Source organism: Ambystoma mexicanum, chromosome 10, assembly GCF_040938575.1.
Source record: "Ambystoma mexicanum isolate Mex_15411 chromosome 10, UKY_AmexF1_1, whole genome shotgun sequence".
Taxonomy (NCBI): domain Eukaryota; kingdom Metazoa; phylum Chordata; class Amphibia; order Caudata; family Ambystomatidae; genus Ambystoma; species Ambystoma mexicanum.
In genome coordinates this window covers 1643863951-1643890466 of record NC_090932.1, presented here as the reverse complement: position 1 = coordinate 1643890466, position 26516 = coordinate 1643863951, and the positions used below count along the sequence as shown (strand labels likewise).

The following is a 26516-nucleotide window of genomic DNA, read 5'->3' as shown; positions in this document are numbered from 1 at the left end:
CAATGGAGCCTATACGACCCAATCCTGAATGACATGGCTTAGAGATGCTATCGCCATAGCCATCTAGGTCTACTTCCAGGAGAACCTTACAGCACTCACTTCATCAGCAACCACATGGGACACCATGAAATCTGTGATCAGAGGGGAAATCATAGGCCATGCTGCAGCTTTTCAAAAGCGAAGGCTCGAGGCCCGAACCTGACTAGAGAGAGTAGTAATTGAAGCAGAAGGGAATCCCATAAAGAGGTTGTCCCCACAAGGCCCATTGCTCCCTACAGGTGGCCAGAAACAAGTTGGAATCCCTCTATGGCAAGGAGATGGCCTACTCTTTGGCTGGAATCAAACAAGGCTATTAAGCCAAAAATAATAAAGCAAATATATTCCTGGTTGAAAAACTAGCAACGATAAAACGGCGAAATATAATAACAAGCCTACGAGACCCACAAGGTAGGGTCCAATACGCGTAAGAAGCCAAATTACAGCTGGCAGCTGCCCACCTAACAAACCAAGTCGGTGTCTCCTTGCAACTTAGGCGGACAAGTACAATATATTCAAGGAGTGGCCCTACCACACTTTACAGAGGCAGATATGGAAGCCCTGGACTCCCTGATCACCAACGAGGAAGTAGACTCTGTAATCAAATCCCTAAAAACAAGAGCACCTGGCCCAGATGGGTTCACAATTAGATTCTACAAGCTCTTTCGGCTCCAACTCCTGGCCCCCTCACAGCTCTATTAACTCCTTCTGTCTATCGGGCTCTGCAACCCCATCAATGCAGAGCTCCTCAACCATCCTTTTATTAAAACCGGGGTAAAGACCATAGGGATTGCATTTCTTACAGGCCCATTTCCTTGCTCAATATAGACGTTGATATCTATTCCCAAGTACTGGCTAATCGCCCATCGATAGACCTACCTAAAAAAAAATTGACCCACACCAAACTGGCTTCATATTGGGCAGATCAATAGGGGATAACATTTGGCAGGCCTTGAACCTGGAGGAGGAAGCGGCCTCAGACCACCACAAAACGGCACTACTGGCCCTGGACGCGTCCAAGTTGACTGGTCCTTCCGGCAACCGACCCTCAAGGCCCTCCAGTTTGGATTACTCTTTCGCAAAATGGTCCTGGCTAACTATTGCTCACCAAAAACCACTCTACAGGCTAACCAATGGACTAACAGCACCCATAACACTATCCCCTTACTGTTCGCCCTAATAATGGAGCCTTTAGCCCAGCGGGTTCGAAGTAACTGCCATTGTGTGCAGGCCCTACACAGCACAAACTCTCTCTCTATGTGGACGATGTGCAACTGACCTTAACAAATATCCAGCCCTCGCTGTACCCAACCCCTCAGGAACTACACAGGTTTGCAAGGTTCGCTATTAATTTTGGATATCTTCAGCCTTGGGGGTGGGCTTGAACCAAGAGGAGATCAAGGCCCTCAGACCCTTCTGTCCTATTCAGTGTAACATGAAATCCATAGACTATCTAGGGGTGCAAAATCCCAGCAATACCGGGAGAGGTATATGCAGCGAATCCCCACCCCCTTTTAAAGAAATTGGAAAAAGCCCTAGAAAGGTGGGCCTCCCATGAGATGTCACTAATGGGGCAAATCACGGCCTGTAAAATGAACCTAGTTCTGCGGTTCATCTACTTTTGCTCCACTATGAACGTCCCAATCCCGGAAACCCCCGCCCCCTATCTCTGCCTGCAGCAGAAAATGCTTTGATTAATATGGAAAGGCAAGAAAGCCAGGATCACTAAAAAGGTAATAATGGGCAGTGCTCGCTTAGGAGGGTTGGGGGTCCCGAACGTCCGCAAATACCTTGTAGCTTCACAGTTGGCGCAATTCCAACCAGCAGGTTCCCCGAAATGGGTAGAAAATGAACAATCAAGGGTGCTGCTGCCCCTCCGTTCCCTACCTGCCTCTAAAGGCAATTCATGTGGCCTGGGCCCAAACACCCTGATCCTCCATAATCGGATCTTCAATCCAGGTCTCCATCCTACATATTTTAAGAACTGAGTGAGGGGAGGGCTCCAAACCCTTAACACAGTTGTTTGAAAACGGTCACCCATGTACATCTGAGAGCTGCAAAAGGACAATTCAGATGGTCGAGATGGACAGATTTCCCTACGCCCAACTTCGTCACTGGTATACTCACCTGCTAGTTCGACAAAGAGCTACACGTGACGTCAGGCCTATCAAACTCACTCTACAGGAGGGACTAACTGGAGAGAACACAGCATTTTTAGGATTTGTGATCACTCCTCGTGGCCTGGAAATGAATCCAAAAAAGGTGGAATCCGATCGTGATTGGCCTACTCCAACTAAAGTGAAGGAGATCCAGAGTTTTTTGGGATTTGCCAATTTTTACCGAAGATTCATTGAAGGCTTCTCCAGTTTAGTAGCTCCAATTACTCGACTTTTAAGAACAGGAGTTCCATTTGTTTGGGAAGCTAAGGCTGATGAGGCTTTTCAAATTTTGAAGGAGAAATTCATTACCTCTCCTATTTTGATTCACCCTGATACTTCCAAACCATTTTTTGTAGAGGCTGATGCTTCCAATGTGGCAATGGGAGCAGTGTTGTCTCAGAGGCATAATGTTGCAGGACAATTGCATCCAGTGGCTGGCCTACTTTTCTAAGAGAGTTTCACCTGCGGCGGAAAATTACACCATTTCAGACCGAGAGCTTCGTGCGATCAAAGCAGCATTTGAAGAATGGCGACATTTTTTAAAAGGAGCACGTCACACTGTGACTGTATTAACTGACCACTGAAATGTACTCTTTTTGAAGACAGCAAAAACTCTGACACCTCGACAACTTAGGTGGTCATTATTTTTTGCGGATTATGACTATATAGTTACTTTTAAGCCAGGTAATCAAAATAAAAAGGCAGATGCTCTGTCACGGCAGTTTCCAGAAAGTGAGGTTAAGTCGGTCTGTGAACCTCTTCCATTGATCGCTCCAGAACGTTTTGTTCTTGCTGGGGTTGAAAAGGAGAACGAAATCTTCAAGAAAGTACGGGAATCCATTTCTGAGACACAACTTGAAGATTGGGTTCGTTTGGATCTAGCTCGCAAAATTAAAGATGGTTTACCTTATTTAGATGACAGACTCTATTTACCATCAATTGAACTTAGAGAAAAAATGTTGAAGGAGTGTCACGAATCAGTCTTGGCAGGACATCCAAGGTATCTGAAGACTCTTGAGTTGATCAGAAGAAATTTTTGGTGGGAACAAATTCGACAAGATACCCTTAATTTTGTTAAGACCTGTGAAATTTGTGCTAGATCTAACAATCTTATCGGAAAGCCTTCTGGGTTATTGGAGCCGTTACCAGTTCCACCGCGGCCTTGGTACTCAGTGTCTTTAGATTTCATCACGGATCTTCCACAAGATAAAGGGTGTACTTCGGTATTGGTTGTAGTTGATTTACTCACTAAAGAAGCACATTTCATTCCAATGAAGGGAGAGGTTACCGCTGATAGTTTAGCTCACAGTTTCTTGCAAGAAGTGTTAAGATTACATGGAATTCCCAGTCAGGTCATCTCAGATAGAGGTTCTCAATTTATTTCTAAGTTTTGGAGAGCTTTTTGTAAGAGATTGGGAGTGGAGGTATGTTTATCATCAGGTTACCATCCAGAAACCAATGGGCAGGTAGAAAGGATAAATCAGGAGTTGGAAAAATATTTGAGGTGTTATCTGCAGACAGGTGAAGAGTGGGTAGATTTGTTGTGGGTTGCAGAATTCGCATATAACAACTGTAGTAAGGATGCCACCTCTATGTCTCCGTTTTATTTGGGACGAGATTTTCATCCTGGTTTTCTTAGTATTGAGATTAATAATGATTCAGGAAACCCAGAAGTCGAAAGGAGACTAGAAGTTATGAAAAGAAATTTGGAAAAGGCAAAAGGGGTGTTTGGTGGAGAGTAAACAAAAATACAAAGGGTTTGCTGACCGTAAAAGAAAGATTAGTCCTCAATATAGTGAGGGAGATTTGGTGTGGTTATCAACCATGTTTTTGAGAATTAAAGGAAGAAATAAGTTTTGTCCTCGTTTCGTAGGACCGTTTGTTGTTGAAAAGGTGATTAATCCAGTGGCTGTTCGTCTTAAATTACCCAGTCATATGAAAACTCATTCAACTTTCCATGTTAGTTTATTAAAACCTGTGGTTAAAGGAACTAGATTAACACCTACTCCTTCGGCAGTTGTGATTGAGGAAGATGCTTCCGAAGAATTTCTGGTTAAGAGAATTCTGGATTCTAGAAGAGTAAGAGGAAAGCTACAGTATCTCATTGATTGGGAGGGCTTTGGTCCTGAAGAGCGCACTTGGGAGAAAGCAAGTGATGTGCATGCTCCTCGTTTGGTAGAAAGATTCCATAAAAAATGTCCATTGAAGAGTGGCCCAGGGACTGGGCGTTAGGAGGGGGGGTACTGTCATGCTGAGAACCTGATGTCTGCAGAAGCTGCTGAACCCCCGACAATCCACCCAAAATGTGGCACTCTGAGCTGACTATATATATATAACTGCTCAGTTTACCTCACTTTCAGGGGAAAGGGGGAAGGGACAAAGAAACAAACACCAGGCTGGAAGCTATCAACTCGCTGGTTCTTCACCTGTAGTTAAAACATAAACATGCAATATTCCTCATTACTCATGGGTTACTATACTAACCTTAAACTCTAAATCCTTTACCAAAATAGTTTAAAAACCATACCTGGTACTTCTCTTCAGAATGCCCAGAGAAGTGATAAGCAGACAAGACTTCCTTACTTGTGGACCAGAATCTTATAGATCTTTCAGCCTTCTCAGTAGATCCAAGAATGTAATTTAACTTTGTAGTTAGTCTGCTCAACCCTAAGATTCTTGAACAAGGTCTTCAAGTAAGTTTAAAGAAGTTCTTTTAAGTTCTTGTATTTGTTTTTAATATTTTCTTTGTAGAGTGTCTTTTTCTCAGGAACGAATTTAACTTGCGATGGAATCTTCACGTGGAAAGCCAGCACACGCGCTAAAATCCAAAACCGCGGGAAAAAAATCACACGCGCTTTTCTCCAAGTCGCGGGAAATTCGCACATGCGCTGACAATTCAAATCGCGGGAAAAAACACACGCGCTTTTCTCCAAGTCGCGGGAAATACGCACACGCGCTGACAATCCAATTCGCGGGTAAAAAGCACTTGCGCTAAAGTCCAAGACGCGATAAAAATTTACACGCGCTTTTCTCCAAGTCGCGGAAAAAACGCACACGCGCTGACAATCCAATTCGCGGGTAAAACGCAAAAGTCCAAGACGCGATAAAAATTACACGCGGTAAAGTCCAACTCACGAATAAATACGCACACGCGCAAAAAACCAAATCGCGAGAAAAAAAACACACGCGCTTATTTATCACACAGAAAAAACCCTTGCGTAAACGAACAGTAAACGCGAATCCAAAGTTCACGCTCGCGCTTCACTCTCACGCGCAGAGACACACGCGCAGGCTAAAAGTAACAGGAAAAAACTCACGCGCTAGTTTGAATTGACACGTAGCGATAAGAACAAACGTACGCGCTTCAATCTTTTTAGTTACAGATTTGCGATTTCAATCCCTTAGATAAATATACCCTTTTAACAAAGTTCAACAAAACTGGAAAGTCACTTATCTTGTGAATGAGACTTGAAAACTTCTTCTCTCAGAAAATTGGTAGATTTCTGACTCCTGTCTTGTGTCTACACCAAAATCCAACCACGACTCCTGTTGTACTTTCAGATCTTCCGCTCAACTGCTAGAAACTTGTCACCCTTGACAAAGTAAGCAGGAGCTACAAGGCACACGACCTCTCAGCTGGGCAAGGACGATGAAAGGCAGTTTAGAATGTTCATTGTCCTCCCTATAAGCAATCTCCAGCCAATCAGAATTTAGACTGAGAACCTCCATCTTGGCTTGGGGCAATCTCCATAGACTGCAATGAAGGTTAAGGGCAAAATTGGCTGTTTAAAAATATAACCCGTAATAACTTCCTAAAACCTTTCTATACTAAATATGTGTCTCCCCTGACCCAATGTAAATGAGTATATGATACTGTATGTAAAGAATATGTCACTCCAAACCCATAGAACATACCCAATTTAACTTCTCTAAGGTCTCAGTTATTGAGGTAGAGAAAATGATTCTTGTGCTTAAACCATCCAATTGCAAAGGTGACCAATGCCCAGCACAACTGATCAAGGACGCTGTTAGAGATCTAGCCCCCTTCATCACCAAACTCATTAACGCCTACTTCACGACTGGCACCATCCCGCGCAATCTAAAGGAATCCTGGGTACTCCCTCTTCTGAAAAAACAAACACTGGTCCCGAACATACCCACCAACTACAGGCCCATCACCACGGTGCCATTTCTACTAGAAATCTTAGATAAGGTAGCATGCACCCAAATTCAGAACTTCCTTGAGGTGAACCTACTCTTAGGCGCCCGCCAATCTGGTTTCCGACTACAACATGGCACAGAGACAGCCCTTATCGATTTAAAGGCCCAAACAGACTCACTAAGAGATGAGGGAATACTAGCACTTCTCCTTCTACTAGATCTCTCAGCTGCCTTTGACTTGGTGGACCATAAAGTCCTGTGTAGTCACTTGGACTCAGCGGCCCACCTCTCAAAGGAAGCTATAGTTTGGATACAGGCTTTCCTTAGTGACAGGACTATGAGGGTCTTCTCACCATCGGCCGCAGCAGACCCGATACCCATTACTTGTGGGTGCCCCAGGCATCATGCGTCTAGCCAACACTCTATAATATCTTCACCAAGCCACTCTTTGACGATCTTGACAATCTCGGTATCACCTATATCAACTACACAGACGATACCCAGATTCTCCTACCACTTACAGGGGATTATGAGGAAGATCTGGCTTTGGTGAATAGAGTCTATAGCATTGTTCAGGCATGGATGGCTAACCATGGCCTGTGTCTGAACGATGACAAAACAGAGCTCATTATCCTGGGCACCGCAGATCGCATCTCAAAACTCAACCTTAATTACTCAGCATTCATTATTGATGGGAATACTACAACGACTCAACCTTATACCTTACCAAACAGGTAAATTCATTGGCTTCATCTACGGCCTACACATGTAAACTAATAAGAGCAGGAAAACAATTCCTGTCAGTTGACAGTTGCTTAATCCTTTCTAGAGCCCTCACCCTAGCAAAACTTGATTATTGTAATGCTCTCTACAATGGGGCAAACAAACTATTAACAGAATACAAGTGCTACAAAATAATGCTCTCATGGCTGCCCTAAGCATCCCTAGAAGAGCATAATCTCCGAAATAAGAAGGAAATATAAATGGCTCTCCACCCAAGAAAAAATTAATTTCAAATCGGCTTCTCTCATCCAGAAATGCTTAAATAACAAAGCCCCTCGCTACCTAACAGAACGATTTATCAGAAAGAAACTCCATCAGACCGTCAAGAACAGCCAACCCTAACTCTCTTCAAGTGCCAAGATTCAAACTGTCCACCATTGGAGGGAACAGTTTCCCAGTTAGGGCAGCACAATTGTGGAACTCCCTGCCACACACACTCAGAAAGAGTACAATTAAATGCTCATAGGGAAAGATATGTAACCCACACTCTCCTACCGCACTAACTTAGCCCTGCCTGCATGCAATGTATTTTTGATATAGTTTTGTTAAATATGTAAATATCTGTAAATTACGACATGTTATATACATTTATATGCCGCTATACTTGTTCTATGCTGCTTACCTCATCCTGTAACGCCGAGGTAACCTGTCTTTACCTTTGCTCCTAACTTCTGTAACTAAGCTGTAAGTTCTTTTTTCACCTACGCCCTGATACCTCTGGGTCCGGCACGCACAATAAATAAACAAACCAACAAACAAACCAGGGTCAGGATCAGGTAGCGGCTGCCATCAGGCTCGGACTGACCTATAGGGAAATGCCCGAACCAAAAATGCAAAAGGTTTGTGTGTGCCAGGTTTTGGTCAAAGTAAGCCACTTTTTTGGCCAATGTGGGCCAGTTTGAGGAGTTACTTCACCATGTGACTAATCGTTTTGACCAATGTGGCTGAATACATATTCTTTAAAAAGCACAATTTGCATCACAGGTTATCAGAAAACTAGCCCTCGGGTACTATTCAAACAGTCTGTCACAAAAGTAATGAATTGCCATTTGCAACTGTGGGACACTTTTTCATTGGTGCCCAAGATAATTTTATGCCCCAGACTGCCGTCCCCTATCCACATGGGAGGAGGCCACCGCTGGAAAATCAGTGAAGACTCCATCGAATTAATCACAGCTGCCACGCAGAAGAGTACCTCTTTCAGATTCTGTCTGCAACTTGTTAAAGTAAATGTTTTCTTGCTTGTGTTGTAATACATCCCATTTAGGACATGGTATATCCAGGCTGAGGGAGTTCCCCTTGGGAACGGCAGTTCTTGTCCCCTATAGGAGAGTCTCCCCCGGTGAGGTCCTACTTGCCTCTACCCCTAGTGAGGGTATTGAGGAGCAGACTCACCTCCCCAACCGCACAGGAAGGGGCTCCCTCTGGGGAGAAGAGACAATTTCCTCGATTCATCACATCCCAAAATCTGGAACACACTCCCTTTAAACAACCGCCGCATAGAGGAGTACCTCGGTCTCCAGGAAAGCCCTCAAGAAGAATCCTCTTACCCAGAAATAATTCAATGGATGACATTGCACCGCTTGTTAAGATGGATTTTTAGGATCTGGCCTGGTGGACAGATTTTGTGAAGCCACACTAGTTATAGCGAACAGGAGATCTCTGAGAGGTTAGCCAACACCCAATCAAGGTAGCAGAGGAGAGCAGTCAAGGCTATTCTCGGGAGAGTGTGAGTGTGATCGGGGGTCCAAAATGAGTCCACACAGTGAAGCACACAATGATTCAATTTAGACAGGATGTATAAAAATACAATATTTGTTCAAGGCCTTAAGCACACTCTAAAAAATGAAACATGCAGGTGATAATATTGCACAGCACTCAATAATAAACATATACAGTCACCATTCAATGACTCAAATCAACAAAGGAGGTAGGTAAAGTGATGCAGTAAGATAGAACCAAGTCACAAGTGATTTCCCTAGCTTCAGCAGTCCACCAATCCCTAAGAAGAGTGGGGCCTTGTGGCGATTAGTACAATGCTTCTCCCCAGAATGTATCTGTAGCAGGTAAGTTGTGTTGGTGACTGTTAAAAAAAAAAAAAAAGAGATGCAAGAAAGTTACTAGGTAAGTAAAATGTGTACAAGAGATGTGTTCGCAATGATATCCTATGGAAGACAGGGGGAGACAAATGCTTTGCATGTACTTAACCCCCTGCCTCAGATCTTCCCAGATGCCTTGACGGGCCGACTGGGGGCGTTGAATTTTCTGCTGTTGGTTCAGGTGAGAGGTGCCCAGGAGCTGTGGGTGCAAGGATTCTTCCGGTCAGGTCCAGGAGCAGAGTGCAACCTTCAGTGGAGGAGAAAGGTAGAACGCAGCGAGGCAGTCCTCTTCAGGACACTTCACAGAACAGGGGAAGGGGAACACCAGCGACGGCCACCAACACAGACAACTGCAGACGTCATTCCAGTTGTGGTTGTAGAAGTCATTCCAGAACAGTATTCCTTGAGGCTGGGAGGCTGAAATTAGTCGGGAAGGCAACCTATTCCACAAGCAGGCGATCACCACGCTTCTGTCTGCAAACGTGGAACGCAACAGTTTTAGCAGGGTAGGCCACTGGAGAGCTTAACAGTCCACTGGGTTTGTCCAGGGACACTTCTGAAGGCGCAAGACAGCTATATCCTTAAGAAAATGTTGAGACTGCTTGGTCCCACCAGGCCAGGGGTTGAAGCACTGCACTGGGCCTTTGCAGATCAGGTAGTCCAGCAGAGCTTCACCGGGACAGAAGCAGGAACAGATGCTGCGTCCCTTCTTCGGATCTTCTGTTGGCTGTTCTTCTACGAGGGATTCTTGGAGAAATGGCTGCAGGACTCCTTATTCATAATCCAGCCTGGAAGCAAGTCCAAGCTCACCAATGGGAAGGAGCTGCACCATTAAAACAGCCAGTAGTTGTCCAATCAGGGACAACTATTGATTTCATTGGTGCCCCACACCCAGGTTGTCAGGCACCTCAGATGTGGCGTGATACCATACAGTCCCAGCTCCTTCATTGGACGGACGGGCGGACGGATGCATGCAGAGCTAAAAATTCTACGAGCTGAGAAAAGAAAACTGGAACCATTATGGAAACATCTCCCCTCTGTAGAAAACAAAACTAACCTGATTAATCTTTCACAAAATAGTGGCCTCCCCCTGTCCGCCATAGCATAACATTGAGAAGAAGTCTCTTTGTATCCTTCCATTCCACTGCTTTTTGGTCGTTGAACCCGAGTAGTAAAATCCAATGGATAGGAAGACCATTGACTTGTCTAGTAACTTTTGTTGCATCACTTCTTTTAAACAATCACCAACACAAGTAACTTACCTGCTTTAGATGCATTCTGGGGAGAAGCATTGTGGCTCCAGTTTGGGCACATGGCCCCATAAGTCTCAGGGATGGGACTTAATGTTAGGGGAAATGAATTGTGATCTGGTTCCATCTTTACTTTACCTACCTCTTTTGTTTATTTATGTCATTGAATGCATGATAAGAACCTATGGTGACTGTAAATAGGCTTATTGATTGTTGTGCGATATCATCTGCTTGTTTCATTTTTTCGTGTGTGTTTAAAGCCCAGAATAAATACTGTATTTTTGTTCATTGCCATTTAGATTGAATTATTGTGGGCTTCACTGTGTGGACTCATTGTGGACCACTGACCCCACTGACAATCTCCTGAGAACAGCTTTGACTGCTCTCCATGCTTACCTTGATTGGATTTTGGCAACACTCTCAGAGTTCCCCTGTCCACTATAACTAGGGTGGCCTCCTAAAATCTGTCCACCAGGCCAGATTCTCGAAATCCATTTTAATATTGGGGACGCTATTCAGCCATCTCTATACGTGGAAACTGATCGGGCATACAACACTACAGGACTAGAACCCAGTCGGGGACCAACCTGAATGAAACACAGTCCATCAGACATACTAGGTAGAACCAAGCCATTTACTTCCTCCACTTGGCCAGCTTCAATGTTACAAGCAGATTGCATTCACTCTTGCGCACAGGAATCGATGCGTCCTAGAGTGGAATGCGTCATATTACATTGTATATAGTTGATCTCATACTCTAAATAGTTCACTGTGGTAAAAGGGAAGTAAATGTGTTATATTGTACTTAGTTCATCCTGTCCAATGTTGAGCATCGTTCAGCACCATTGATCTCACACAGTTCTATGTAGAACACAACACCTGTTCCATCATTAGAACCACTGAGATGTTGGAATGTTTATGTTCAGAATGGTTGGGCAGTTAGTGGCTGACCAAGGTAGAGAGCTGCAGACATTTGATATGAACCTTAAATAAAGTTATGTTTATCTTCAAGCAAGAGTGTGTTACTTCAATTATAATACACTACAGCTGGGATAGAATCATCACACATTAATACTCCGATAGAAGTGGAGAACTTAGAAGCCTCTAGAATACTGCTGGAGTGTACATGACATACCACCTAGTGCCCCATCGTGCTCCGGTGATCCGCTGACACAGCCTCGCAGGTGCTGGTCGTCATCTCACACTCTCTACCTCAAAGAACCCCATCAGCCATCTCATCATCCAACATATTTCACCGCTGGATGTTCCCCTCTAACAGAACAACATAGGACTCATCTATTGTATTCTTTATACATTCCTTATATTCCAGTACATACAGAGAAAGAGTTAATAACCCTGCTGAAAATGACTTTTTTCTATATACGCTTTGCATTTCAGTAATTACATACAGGCAAATGTGTTTCTAAATCCAGATATACAGAATAAAAATGGAAACTATAATAAGTACGTTGCTCTATGTGCAAATGATTACTGTGCACCTTTCTGCCCTATGGGGCATTTTATAAATGTTAACAAATGTATTCAATACATAATTGGACTATAAATTATACTCAATTGAGTGTCTTGTCTCTACTCTCTTTTCTAAATAAAAATCTGAAAGAACCACCCATGCATATATTTAAGTCTTTGACCCATACCTGAGCTCTTTAACTGACGATTGCATTTTCCTTTCTCAAATACTTTGGACAATGGCACACATTAGAAATCATCACTTCTAAACAACCAAATCACAGATCACTGCAATTACTTTCCAAAACATTTCTCAACAAACCCTACAACTGTATCAAGTTGCTCTTGGGTGACTAAGTAATTTAAGCTAGCTCTCTCTGCTCAGCGCTGCTCCCCATAGAATACGACCGATTTGGTCCAGCTGTCACAGTCGCTGACACCCTCCTCAATCCTAAATTCAACCCTTGCAGACTATGTGGTGTGTTGCACCATTCACAGCAGCTACGGCACAAGACATATCAGCTACTGGAATACAATGGATTATCAAATGTTTCTTATCTGCTAAGACTATGGTCTACCCAAGGGCCACTAGAACCACATCGCTTCAATGCCATAACACATGGCAGAAGGTGCTATACAAATAACACATAACATGACTTATCAATTACAGATAATGCAGTGTGTGGTAGTGAATAAAACCATCTCACAACTGATCTACCTTAATTAACTGTGCATTGCCTGCAAACAAAAGCGAACCTGCTCCTACCTTGTAATCCAGAACACCATAGTCACACTAGGAGCTCGCCTGCTAGCTTCCCATGCTATAAAGCACTAACACTGGTATGGCACCAACATGCAGGTCACATTCAAAACCCTCTGACCCCCACTTATACCAAATACCTAACTAGCAAAATGCTCACTGAACATTTTCTGCACTCAGCCGACCAAACATGATGTAGCTCTCTTGTATGCAATGCAGCTCAAAAGGAACATGATGAGTGACTATCAAAGTACCTTGGGCTCTGAAATGCACAGCCAATGAACATGGCTTCAAGAGAAATACCTTCATTTAATGAAAGCCCTCAAAACAGTACTGGCACACTCATCAAAGCAGTTTCTCTGCATTTCTTCCCCCCACAGCCATTTTGCCACATTAATTTGCAGCATTTATTTGGGGGTGTTTAGCAAATATTTAAAGCTAGTTAGAGCATGTGGAGGGCGCTATTCCCCCCATAAAAATTCTGTAAATAAATGCGGGCAAACAGCTGCTGTGAGTTGGCCCACTATGGCTGTAGCCATCGAAACTAATTTTCTGAATTCCATGTGCAATGTCTCCTCCGAGAATGCTGGCCAAAGGAGTTGCTGCTCCAGAAGGCTGCCTGCTTTTGAGCACCATTAGCAGTCATGGCCGAAGATGCAAAGTGACTAAAACAGAGCACAGGTTTATAATGAGCTCTCTTGTGGCCTGTGTAAGATACCCTATCCTGCCAAACAAAAGGGTAGACTAAGACCAATTCCATACCTGACTCAAGACAAGAGTCCGCAATCCTCACATGATACAGCCTAGACTCACAATATTCTAGGGAGAGAGCTGCGTGCAATCAGAAAAAACCCAAAAATAATAGTTCACTACGTATATACACATACAGTTGCCCAGAGAATACAATCCTACAATCCCCACCAATAGCAATCACCCATCGGTAGGACTCAGACCTTTCTGATGTCATCGAAGCTTTCTCCGTTCACCATGCTGGCCACCTTCGGTGCTGCTGCCTCCCTAACAGCTGCATTCCTCTCTTCCATCTTCTGTTGCTGCTGCCGCTGCTGGTACTTAAGCATCTCAGGGTTTTCGATGATGGTGGTAGAGAGCAGAGCCTCAGTGGTTATTGCCAAACTTTTGCCATAGGTTTTCTGATGGATATTGTTCTATAGAAATGGCGGAGTGAAGAGGGTGAAAAAACAATTCATTACACAATGGACAAAGTTATAAATGTTGTAGCAAGTATTGCACTTTGCACTCTTATGTGCCACATTTGCATATATTTTCTGCTTAGCCATTTGTAAGTCTTCAAACTCCCAGAACCTCACTATATGCAAATTTTTCCTTCCATCCGCGTTTGTCAACAGGAGGTAATGTTTGCTATTAGCAGTAGACAACATTGCATGGTACTACATTGGAAAGCATCTGCGGGAAAGTAGTAGGTAAACATGTGATAGCTCTTCTACAGCTAGTTCTGCCCATAATATTCTCTTCCTCCTTAATCCCTGGCTGTCCTACATCCGGGCCAGAGAAATGGAAGACTCTTTGTGCATCGCGAATGTTAGAGAGTTTTGTACAACATTCTGGTGAGGGCTCTAAATCCATCTAATCTAATAGTAACACTGAGTTGCAACCAAAATGAAAAAAAAAAACAATTCTCTAATGGAGTAGCTATGGCAGCTCAATCAGGCTGGCAGTGATGTTCAGTTATCCCTAATAGTTGCCCCCAAAGAACACACTACCACAGGTATACACAAAAACATTTTATTAAAAGATCACACAGAATGTCTATTAGGTCAAATAAAAACTTGGATAAATACCACACAGTAAACAATAAGGTATATATAAAAATAGTAAGGGTCTGTGAAGGCCTTGTAATATTACAAAGTAGGTCCACTGTTAGGAAAGATTGTCTTTTAGCTGCTTTCCCTCCATCTTTTTGTTTTTGATTTGAACCTGCCCTGCCTTGTTGCTTCACTTATTCTTCGTAGCATGCCTTTTTTAAGGGGCCTGATCAGTCCTTAGTGCTTCAGTGTCGGGGGACTTTGTACCCCCATTATGAAACTCTGTTTATTTTACACTGCCGACATCACCTTACAGCGAGGTGCGGTAGGGGTGCTTTGTATCCCTTTCTCTTCTGTTCTAAATAACATTTGGAACAAGTTACCTACCTGTAACTCCTGTTCTCCAGCATGGGTATCTCACATGCTCATGAATATTTCCCAGTCAGCAGGCTGGGAAGCCTCAGTAATATTTAAAGCAGTTTCGTTTTAAAGTCATACACCGTGTGTCGCTTGCAGAGTCTACTGCTGTCGTTTTGGGTCATACTGTCCAGGCCAATGGCATTCGCCCTCCTAAGCTCCACTCCTAGAGGTCCTCCTCAGACTTAGAGGCACACATAAACGTGGCAGTAGGAACCAAGAGGAGCCATAGAAGGGCAGGAGGGAGGATTGCATGTGAATCTATGTAAGATGCCAATGCTGGAGAACAGGAGTTACAGGTAAGTAACTTGCTCCTCCTCCAGCATGGGATCTTACATGGATTCACATGCTCATGAATATGATTATACAGCAGTACCTACACAACCACGGGAAATGGCACAGGCTCAACAGAAGCAATACAACAACTCACCTCTGGAACACACACTTCAATTAAACAGGTTGCAAAGCACTGCCTAGCTGACACAGGACTCAACCCAGGGTCCCTGTCGATGCAGTAAAATCTTGTGACTGTATGAGTTGACCTCCACATAGCAGTCCTGCAAATGTCCAGCAGGTGAACACAAGACAAAACGCTGTAGTAACATCCACAGCTTGTGTGTAATGGGGTCTTCCTAGCAACGGCCTGTTTGCAAGCCAGTGGCAATACGTGATACAGCCAGAGAGCCACCTGGAAATTGAAGCCTTGGAGAGGGTTTTCCCCTACCCCCCGCCTCCAGGTGCAAATGTCCCGAACATCTGTGAAGTTGAGCGAAAACCTTTAGTGTGTGTAACATAGAACATCAGATCACTTGCCACGCCCAGCAAATGCAAATCCCGCTCAACAGGACTGGGGAAGAAGACTGGGAAAGTTAAAGGCTCGTTCAAATTAAAGTCGGACAGAACCTCTGGCATGAAGGATGGATGAGTACGTAGCACCACCATGGACTTCTGGAAGGACAGATAAGGTGGTTTGCAAGAGAGATCCTGCACCTCTCCAACACGCCGGGCCGAAGTGATAGCCACCAAAAAAGCAGTCTTCCAAGACAAAAACCTCAGAGAAGCACTGTGAAGGGATCCAACAGGAGGACTCATCAATCTTGACAGAACGATGTTCAGCTCCCATGCAGGGACTGGTGTCTTCACCGGAGGGAATGGTCTGAGCAGACCGCTTAGTAATTCTTTAACAAGTCTTTGAGATCACAAGGAAGGCCTGCTACACATCCGAGTGTATCAGGAGATAGCTGCCAGGTGTACCTTGATGGATGCATGAGCAAGACCTGCCTTTGCTAGGCAGAGCAGGTAAAGCAGGATTTGATGAGCTGTTATGCAAAGGATAGAACCCCCCTGTGAAACACACCACACAGAGAAAAGCTTTGATTGAGCATAAAGCATGCCAGGGTAGAAGGTGCCCCAGCATTAGCCAGAATATCTTTACATTCTGCAGGCAATGAGTAACAGCCAAACTCTAGGCTTGAAGGAGCCAATGCACTAGTTTCAAGGATGCTGGGTCGTGGTGGAGGACATACCCTCCCTGTCTGGGGAGCAGGTCTGGAAGAGGAGGCAGCTTGATGCAAGGAGCCACATACAGGTGTATAAGGTCTGAGTACCAGATCTATCCGAGTATCATCTTGGCCTGGGGTCTGAGTACCCTTATCACTCGCAGAAGCAGTGGAATTGGAGGGAACGCGTAAAGAAATTGACCCTCCCAAGGGTCTTTCACTAGCACTTTCAGAATACTCGCAAGGCATAGTAGGTTTGTCTCCCCTGCCCATTAGTTTATTTGTTTTTTTATTATTAATTCAATTTTTATTTATTTTTGTTGCAATCTCCTCCCCGGTCCCCACCCTGTTGCCCTGTGGGTGCTTTGAAACAATTTTGCTAATTGTATAAGTTCCTAACAAATGACCACTAAATAAATAAATGAGAAGGCGTCCCCTAGATTCCTTGGTTGCAGGTACCAGCTGGCAAATTTGGGGCACTTTGCGTTTGCTGCTGCAACGAATAGGTTGGTTTGAGGGTGACCCCACCTGGAGAAAAGCAGGACTTGACCCTGATGAAGCTTCCACTCATGGCAGGTTCGTAGCTAAGTGAGTCCGCAATGGTATTGTGAATGCCTGCTAGATGGAATGGAATGAGAAAAACATCTACTGATCTATCGCCCATTTCTACATCGCTTGAGCTTCCTTGGACAGAATGGGAGAGCAGGTTTCACCCCTGTTTCCTAATGTAGAACATGGTGGTCGTGTTGTCCGTGAAGATGCGGACCACCTTGCCTTGGAGTTGGGGTTTGAATTACTTGAGAGCCCAAAAAAAATGGTTGCAACTCCAAGACGTTGATGTGCAACTCCTTCTCTGCTATTTGCCATAAGCCCCTGGCGTGAAGTTGACCTGTGTGTGCTCCCCACCCTTCCAGGGAGGCATTGGTTGTCACTGTGGCCTAATTCAATGGAAGGTGAAAAAGAAGCACCTTGCGTGAGATGCTGACGAACGGACCACCATTGTAGGGGCCTTCTGAATACCAGAATGAGGGTGATCTTGTCATTCGAGGAGCCTGATATTTGTTGACACCTGGCATCCAGAGCTGTTGTAGAGGCCTCATGTGCAGCCTGCAATGAGGAACCAGAGGGAGGCATGAAGACATCATCCCCAATAAAGATTTGATGGAGTGGACGGTAGCCACTCGACGAGTTGAGAGCCGTTCCACCTTGTGCAAGATAGCCTCAACCCTCTCCTCTGAGGGAGAAGCCAGACATGCTAGTGTGAGATGGGAGCCTAGAAAGAGATTATTCTATGATCCCACCAGGCATGATTTTGGAAAGTTGATTGAGAATCCCAACGAAGTTAGGCACCTGATGGTCTCTTTGGTGGGCTGTAAGGCTATTGGGCGAGAGTGGCCGTGGATCAGCCAGTCATGTAGGTAGGGGTAGACCTAGATCTCTGAATGCCATAGATGGGGTGCCACTGGAGCCAGACACTTTGTGTAGTCCCTTGGTGCTGACTTGAGGCCGAAGAGAAGAACCTTGAATTGGTGCTGTCTGCAGTTCAAGAAAAACTGGAGGAAGCGTCAGTACCCGCAATGAATGGGGATGTGAAAGTAGGCATCCTCTAGTTCTAGGGAGGCCAGGAAGTCTCTGCCCTTCAGTTGCTCGAGCACGTGTTGCAACATGCCAATGCAGAACATTAGGGAGTTAAGAGTTCTCTCAGGTCTAATACGGGCCCCCGACTTCTTTATCACTAAGACGTATCTGGAGTACACCCCGGTGCCCCAGAGGTGCCATGGCACAGTATCTATTGCCCCTTTTTATAGGAACGCCTGAACCTCTTGCAAGAGTAGAGGCAGATGTTCCTTTCTCATGATGGAAGGAAGCAGCACTTGACCAGGAATTTCAGGGTCTGGCCCTGCTGGACAAAGTTGAGCACCCACTTGTCGGTGGAGATGTTGTGCCACTTGTGGACAAACTGTGATAGACGCCTCCCACTGTGGTGCTGAAGTGGGAATCCGGGCCCTGGTCCTGGTTAGGCCTGTTTGGACATCTGCATTCTGGCGGATGGTCCACGCTGATGTGGAGTTACCGCCCTGTGCAGGACGGTGAACGTCCTCTGTACACCTCTTTTGTGCTTAAGCGTGAAGGTTGGCAATATGCTGGCCTGTTGTCGGACCTGGAGGAACGGCCCTTGGATTAATGAAAGGACTGCTTCTGTTGTTGAAGAGTACCCAGCGAGCGCGCTGGTTCTGCTTCTGCCTTTAAGGACTGTAGGGTTTCATCTACAGCCTTGTCGAAATGGTCTACGTCCTCAAAAGGTATATCATTAACTTTTGATTGGACCTCAGTGTGAAGGTTAGTGGCTTTCAACCAGCCTTGCCTGCGGAGCACTGCTCTGTTGCCCATGTGTCAGAAAACTGAATCCGCAATGTCCAGAGCGACTGCAATCGCGTGATCCGAGGCCACCTCACCTTCATGAAATAGAGCCAACGCTTCGTTCTTCTTGCCCTCGGGGAGGAAGTGTAAGATAGGACCTAGCTTATACCAAAGCTCCCTATTGTATCTGGAGTGTATACCTAAAGCGTTAGCCACTTTAATGGTAGAGGCAGCAGTGGTAATTATGAGTTTCCCAAACGCGTCCAACTTTTTACCCTCCTGGCCTGGAGGGACCATGCATGGATAGGAGGGGTTAGTGGGCCTCTTCCTTGCAGCAACAGAAACCACAAAGTTGGGCGAAGGCTGGTAACAGACACTTCGGGGCAGAATCTGGGATTCAGTTTATTTTTCTCTAGGCGATCCTTCTTTGGTGAAGCCGAGAAAGTTGTCTTCATGACCAATAAGCCATCCTCACATATGTCATTGAGCAAAGGGTTGGATAAAACCGATTTCCGAGAAGACTCTCTTCATTGGAAATGGAAATCCTCCTCCACTTCAAGGACCAGATTGAACAATTTTGCTGCAAGTGTAAACAGTACATGAAACAAGCCGTTCTCATCTGGTGGAGAGTCTTTGGAGGGTAGATCCACATCAGGGGGCACACTGTCAGCTGGAATCAGGTCGTCAAACTCATCTAAATGTGTCCTTAGTCCTGATGGAAATGGTGGACTCCTAGAGAGGGCTGTCCTTGCGGGCAAAGGTGGAATACTGGAGGGGGTAGCCCGGGGAGCTGCTGGAGCCAGACGCTGTTGCAGCTCAGACACCAAGGTTTGTAGGGTAGATAGGATGTCCAAGGACAAGTCTCTAGGTGCTGTTCCTATGTGCGCCGTGGGCAAAGGCCGAGTTGGTAGAGCTGGTTGAGGAGCTGCGGGTGGTAGGGTGGGTCGTGGCTGCAGAGATCAGCGAGGCAGCTGTGGCGGCAGAGAGCCATGAGGCCTAGGAAGAATTGGGTCAGGAGAATCCTCAACCTCTTCCAGATCAGAGGAGGAAAAACTCTGGAGGCTCATCATCTGAAAGAGTGCCTGCATGCAATAGTTGAGCAGGTGGTAACGCTTGGGGGGAACCCACTGATGACAGGGCGAAGAGCGGGTTGACTTGGTTGGCCTACGCAGACAGGAGGTAGCTGTCAGCATCATCTTGTCCACACTTGCATCTCTTGGGAAGGAGGAGATGAAGGGCCCTGTGTTGTCACAGACAGAACCAAAGATGGAGGCAGCGCAACTTTGTGGACGGTTGTCGTAGTGGTCATCAACACGGCCGTCGACGGGACAGTCAGTGATCTAATGTGGGGACGTCGACGAGACGGTAGACGTAGGAGCCATCGAAAAGGTGGTAGACTAAGATTTCGGAACGATGGGCCGGTGACTATGTCCTGGTTCTTAATTGTGATGAAGACTTGAGCGTCAATGACTGAATGGAAACATGGACGTGACTCTTGGGATGACTGCCCGAGGACGGTGCGCCGCTCGTCGCCTGTGCGCGACTCATCAGCGGAGAGGTTGTCGGCGTGCACCGTTTTTCCAACGATGAGGCAGCCAGAGTTGTGGCAGTGGACCCTGCCGTCGTAGACTGAACCTTTGTTGATGGCGATAAAGAGAGTGGCACTTCTTGCCCTTTTTAGGTCTCTTCCCCCAGGAAGTGTACTCAACTGATCTCGACCTCTTAATAGAGGGAGTACACTCAAGCCAAGTCACCCACCTTTTGCAATGATCCAGCTGAGTCTTAGAGGAGGACTGGCACATGGGACAGTTGACCCCATTGTGGTTGGTGCAGGCATTACAGGCACTTGTCATGCCGATCATCGACAAAGATATTCTTCAGGTTGCACTTGGAGCAGGCCCTGAAGAACTCTTCTTGCTGGCGTCCACCATTCCGCATGGTCAAGACCCAAATCAAGAAGGCGGCCTCATTCGAAGAAGAAAGTTCAGACGAATGAATGGATCTTTACCAGCAACGGGGCCCTTCAGCCTGAGGTCACACCGTAATCGGAGATGAAAACGATGGAAACATTTACACTAAAATAGAACAAGAATAAAGATTTTTGAGAAGAGAAATCCGAGGACTATCAACACGAAAACATGCAGTAATAATCTGAGGAGTACCTCGAGGGGTGGAATTTAGGAGGACAAATGCTATTGGCTTGGATAGTATGACCCAAAACGACAGCAATAGTCTCTGCAAGCGACAAGCAGTTTTTGACTTGAAAGCAAAACTGCTTTTAATGTTACAGAGGATTCCCAGCCTGATAAAAGGGCATATGCATGAGCATGTGAATTCATGTAAGATCAGATGCTGGAGAACTGTTACTTGCATGATGCATCCAGGATTCACATACACTTTTGCATTTTACTGCAGCATTATTATTATTATGTATTTGGGTTAATATACATAGAGTTATAAATCTTTGCATATACAACATAAAACATACAGTACATAAAAACAAGTATTAAAAGTGAACATAATTAAAAGTTGTTATAAACAATTAGTACATAAAACCACAATACAAACATCACATTTATATCGCTACATAGATTATATTAATAAAATATAAATATGGCCTCATAAGATAATAGAATATGTAGCATTTCCAATCAAATTTCACCAGAAGGTAAATAAGATTTATATCATTGCCCTCCACAAATAGTGACAATAAAGACAACAAAACAATGCAATCAATTAGTTTGTTATACATTTTCATGTATTTAGCTCCGAGTTGATAAATGCCTTCACGTAGGTCCAAAATAAGTTTCAACCTTTCGATTGTGTCCTCGCCACATAGGCAGCATTTGCAGTTATCACTGGAAATACCCATTTGACTGCCCTTAGCCTCCAGCATAGCAAAGATGGTAAATTTTAGCAGGAGGTATTGACGTAGCACTCCGCTGTTAGCGTACGCCACAATGTATGATGGTTTGTGGGACCGATCCATTACATAACTAATAAAAGGACCGCTATTACAGTTTGAGGCTAGTCGAACAAGTCAGTTCTCATACATAAAGTTACTCAACTTATGTTTTAGCTTAACTTTAATATAAGTAACTGAAGTAGTGTTTGGGGGAATACCCACATCAGTCCGCCAACTGTCAAACACCTTTACTATATTTCCAATAGTGCTCAAATTCCTGAAGATCTCCAATTTGAGAAATGACCGGATGTAATTTACTATGCTTGTACCGTTATCTAATGTCATATTTGTCCAACTCATAAAAGATCTTTGGATAAATGTTGCAGTTATCCCAGCTAGGCCAAATTCTAGTTATGAAAAAATCAATAGATAACGCAGATGGCATACATAGTAGTTTCCGTAGAAGTTTAGCTTCAAAACAGATCAGTACTGATCCATATGCATGACCCCAAATTTCAATCCGGTAAGCTGGAACTGGGACTATTTTGGTGGAATATAGCAGAAGTACGGTCTGTACATATATGCCCCCATTTCTACCTATGAAAGTGCTTATGATGTTGGCTATAACTGTACATTTAGCTTTAATTTCTAGCCAGTGAAGGTTCAACTTCAGAAAACAATCAACAATTAGACCAAGATACTTGTAACTAGTTACAGTTTCAAGATGAGTGCCTTCAAGCTGCCAAGCGGGTTAACATTTCACCTTCTTTGAAGGAGGAAAAAATCATTACCTTGCTCTTTGAAATATTTACAGTCAGGCCATTTTGGGTGGCATAGGTCCCCAATGCAGTGATCATTGCCTGAAGGCCCTTTGGCGTATGATCAAGTAATATCAGGTCATCAGCACAGGCTACCCAGCTGATGTACTCAGCACCCACTTTCACTGGACAGTGACAGATCTCTTCAAAAGCCTTGTCCAAATCAGCTAAGTAAAGATTAAAGAATGTTGCTGCAAGGATGCACCCTTGTTTGACGCCTCTATTAGCACACATAGTACCGGAGAGTTTGCCTCTTCCGTCCAAGCGTACCTTCACTTAAGTGTCTTTGAGAAGGAGCATTAACATCCTTAGAAGGCTGGCAGGGATATTCCACGTAACTAGTTTCGCCTATAATCGGTTTCTTAGAACGAGTCGATTGCTGCCCTGAAATCGATGAAAGCGCAGTAGACCAGAGTCTCTCGTCTCAGTTTAGAGTATTCCACTTCTGATACAAGGGTTAAGATGTTATGGCTAGTGGTAGATTTTGTGCGAAAGCCGGTTTGACAGGGGCTTAGTATTTTATTAGCATCGATCCACTCGGATTGTTCTGCCAAAAGTAATCTGGCAAATATCTTTGCCGCAACGTCAAGCATTGCGAGCATGCAATAGTTTGGTGGACAGTTCCTTTTTTATGGCTTTCGCATCAAATAGAGGGAAGGTCCGGGGTTTTGCAAATATCGAGAAATAGTATATCTAAGGCTCTAACACAAAGCTCAGGTGTCGATTTCAATAGGCATTTACCCATGCCATCTGGTCCGGCAGCACACGACTGATTGAGATGTTGAATCAGAATGGTGATGTCAAGAGAAGAGGCCATACGTACCCATTCAGCTTGTGGGATAACTACAAGTTCTTCATCTGGGGGAGCTGACCCAAGAGTGAGACACATATGTTCCACCCAGACAGATTCAGCTACACCATTAACATATAAGTCCTGTTTAGAACTGTGTCGCAAAATCTTCCAAATGGTAACATTATCATTTATTTTAGCGAGGGCAGCTAATTTCATCCATCGTGTTTTCTCCACACAGGCTTTATGGGTTTTTACCGATAGCTGATACTCATTTTTTCACGCGTTTAATTTCTTGGTTGGCTGAGTCAGATCTACAATTTCCAACTACAGGGTACATAAGAGTTTTGCTAACCGCTCTCAGGGTTTTTTTTCCGGCGGTGATAGCCGGGTCTGTGGGTCTTATTATTCCCTTACAACAGCGTTGTAAGGAGTCCTTTTAATGTCTAGGTTTCTGTATAAGCTCACCAATGGATGATGATAATTTTGAAATGGAGGCAGCAATGGGCGCGTGGGCAGGGGACATAACTGAACAGGTATCAATAAAACGAGGCAGTAGGCATATCAATGCTTCTTTACCTTTGCTTATGTTATGGGGCTTCCACTGAATGCGGTTGTCTACATGGTTAACATAAATATCCCCATTTAGATCATACTGGCTAGAGGGGAGATTGGAACGCAAGGGATGGAGGACCACACATAACGGCAGATGGTCACTTTCTTGTCTTGGAAAGATTGCCATGTCTTCTACCACAGATAGACCCATGTCATTGACAAACACTTAGTCTAGTGTAGATGTTGCTCTACCACAGATGCGAGTATAGGCACGGTCAGAGTCACCTGTGCTTAGGGCATTAAGACTCACAGCACCATTTGATTTCAACATTGTACTCCACATATGAGCTTGAAGTGTAGTTACTTTAGGACGCACAGGAGCTGAGGACATCTGCATTGTCAAAGAAACCTTGTTGATGTTGATGTCGACATTAAAGTCACCCACCACGAAATATGGTCTCTGTTCCCCGTATTTTAACAGTGATCGCATTCTGCTTGGTAGCCATACAACTAGGCGGATCATAAAGGTTGATACGTAGAAAAGAGAACTCTGCAAACATTAAATGAGCCCCCAAAACAAAATCTGTCGATTCAGGTAGTTCTGAGATCTGGCATGGGTGACAAACTGATATTAAAAGGCCACCTTTGGGGCAGCAAAGAGGACCTTTAGTTGCAGGCATCTAAATTGTGTTGCGTCCATCTAGCTCAATGGTCTCTGGTCAGTTAATGACCTGAACACAAAGGGATCTAACATGGAGCCAGATAGTACTGCAGAAGATGTACTGGGTACTAGCGCTCCATCCAGAATCCCAGCATTATTTGATACATCTGTCTAAGTTTTCCTTAATATTCTCTCTGATGTGAACTTTTTTGACCATGGCTTCCTGGATAGAAGTACACCAGGATTAATCTTTGGTCAATGTCTCTTTTGAAGGAAACAGGTTTTCTAACTCCTTTAAAATTTTAGACAGTTAACTTGTATCTGACCGAGCATTAGTAATACGCAGACGTGCGCCCTTGCGGCGTCCAACTCAGGACATCCTGTCCTCTCTCTCTCTTCCTCTCCTCCTCCCTCTACAACCCTCTCTTCCTCTGGCCCTCCTTTGGCCATCACTCCTCCCTCCTTCTCTGCCTTTCCCCTGTTCTCCCCAGACAAGGTTTCTAGACAAGTCTGATCTATGAAAGTCTGGTCAAAACAGGTTCTCCCCTGTTCCTCTAAAACCATCAAGGACCACATTGACACCCTAGCGCCTGCTTTGGATGACTTCAACCACTCCTTCACCACTGGTGTCTTCCCCTCCCCCCTGAAAGAACTCCCTTGTGCACCCCCTTCTTAAGAAACCCTCAGCCAACCCCTCCTGCTCAGCTAACTATCGCCCGATCTCCATCACTCCTTTCCTGGGCAAACATTTGGAAATGCTGGCCAACTTTTAGCTTAATCTTCACACTGAATCTGTTGGTTGTCTCCATGATCATCAGTCTGGCTTCAGAGCTACCAGAAGCATGGAAACCGCTTTCCTGAACATCTGTGAAAACCTGCTGTCTAACCTCGATTCTAACACCCCGTGTCCTCATCTTACTTGATCCCTCTTCCGCCTTTGACACGGTCAACCATGCCATCCTGCTTAACGGTCTCTGTGATAACCGAGATATCACCAATCAGTCCTTGGCTTGGCTGACCTGTTTCCTCTCCAATCGACCCTGCCAAGTCTAACTTGGGTCCTTCCTCTCCTCTATCTCTACCTGCGGTGTTCCCCGAGGGTCTAACTGCTCTCCCTGGCTGTTCAACCAGTACCTGGCACTTCTAGCACACCGCACTGCCGCTCTCTGGCCCAACTTTCAGTGCTATGCGGACGACACTCAGCTCACCTTCAGGCTCCCTTTTGCCACCTCTTCTCCTTCTCTCATCTCTGACTGTCCGTCTGTCTTCTTAATAGGAGTGGTGTGCCGCCAACGATCTCTGCCTTAATGCCAGTAAGACTGAGATTCTCCTCATCGGCACACCTGCTCCCTCCTTTCCTGTCGCTCTCTGGCCAGCTTCTCTTGGCCCTCTTCCTTCTCCCACCTGTGAGGCTAAAAACCTCGGGGTCATCTTAAACTTCACTCTCTGCTTCTCTCCTCACATCTCTGACATCTCTAAGAGGTCTCACTACCAGCTGCACCTCCTCAGAGGTATTCTTGCTTTCCTCTCCTTCCCCCAGAAGCTCACTGTCTCCAAAGATCTGGTTCTCTCTAGGCTGGACTACTGCAACATCCCCTTTCTAAATCTGTGTGCCTCTACTCTCCACCCTCTGCAACTCATCCAAAACAGGACTGTGTGACTTGTCCTTGGCCTCAAGCCCAGGGATCGTATCTCTCCAGGACTGAAATCTCTGCACTGGCTCCCAATGGCTGTGAGGATTCAGTTCAAAACCCTCTGCATTGTCCATAAGGCCTTCTGGGGCCTGAGGCCTCAATACCTCCAACTCCCTCTACCTAAATATCTTCCTTCTCGACCTCTCTGCTCATCCGCCTCCAACTCCCTCAGGGTCAGTCGCTTTTCCAAGCAACAAGTTGGTATTAGATCTCTTCCTTCGGCTGGAGCCTCCTTTTGGAACAGCCCCCTCCCTCCCTGAAACTTGAGGAGAACCATCTCCGGTTTCGGAAGCACCTCAAGACCTTCCTCTTTG

At 45.1% G+C, this 26516-nt stretch overlaps 1 protein-coding gene across 1 annotated transcript in view; it reads right to left on the bottom strand.

Moving 5' to 3' along the window:
- The window catches only part of HIRA (histone cell cycle regulator), a 1376152-nt gene that overhangs the window by 802192 nt on the left and 547444 nt on the right, over positions 1-26516 (bottom strand). Inside the window, exon 12 of the mRNA XM_069620059.1 lies at positions 13672-13884. Coding sequence (XP_069476160.1) covers positions 13672-13884 — 213 coding nt within the window. The remainder of the gene's footprint in view (positions 1-13671; positions 13885-26516) is intronic.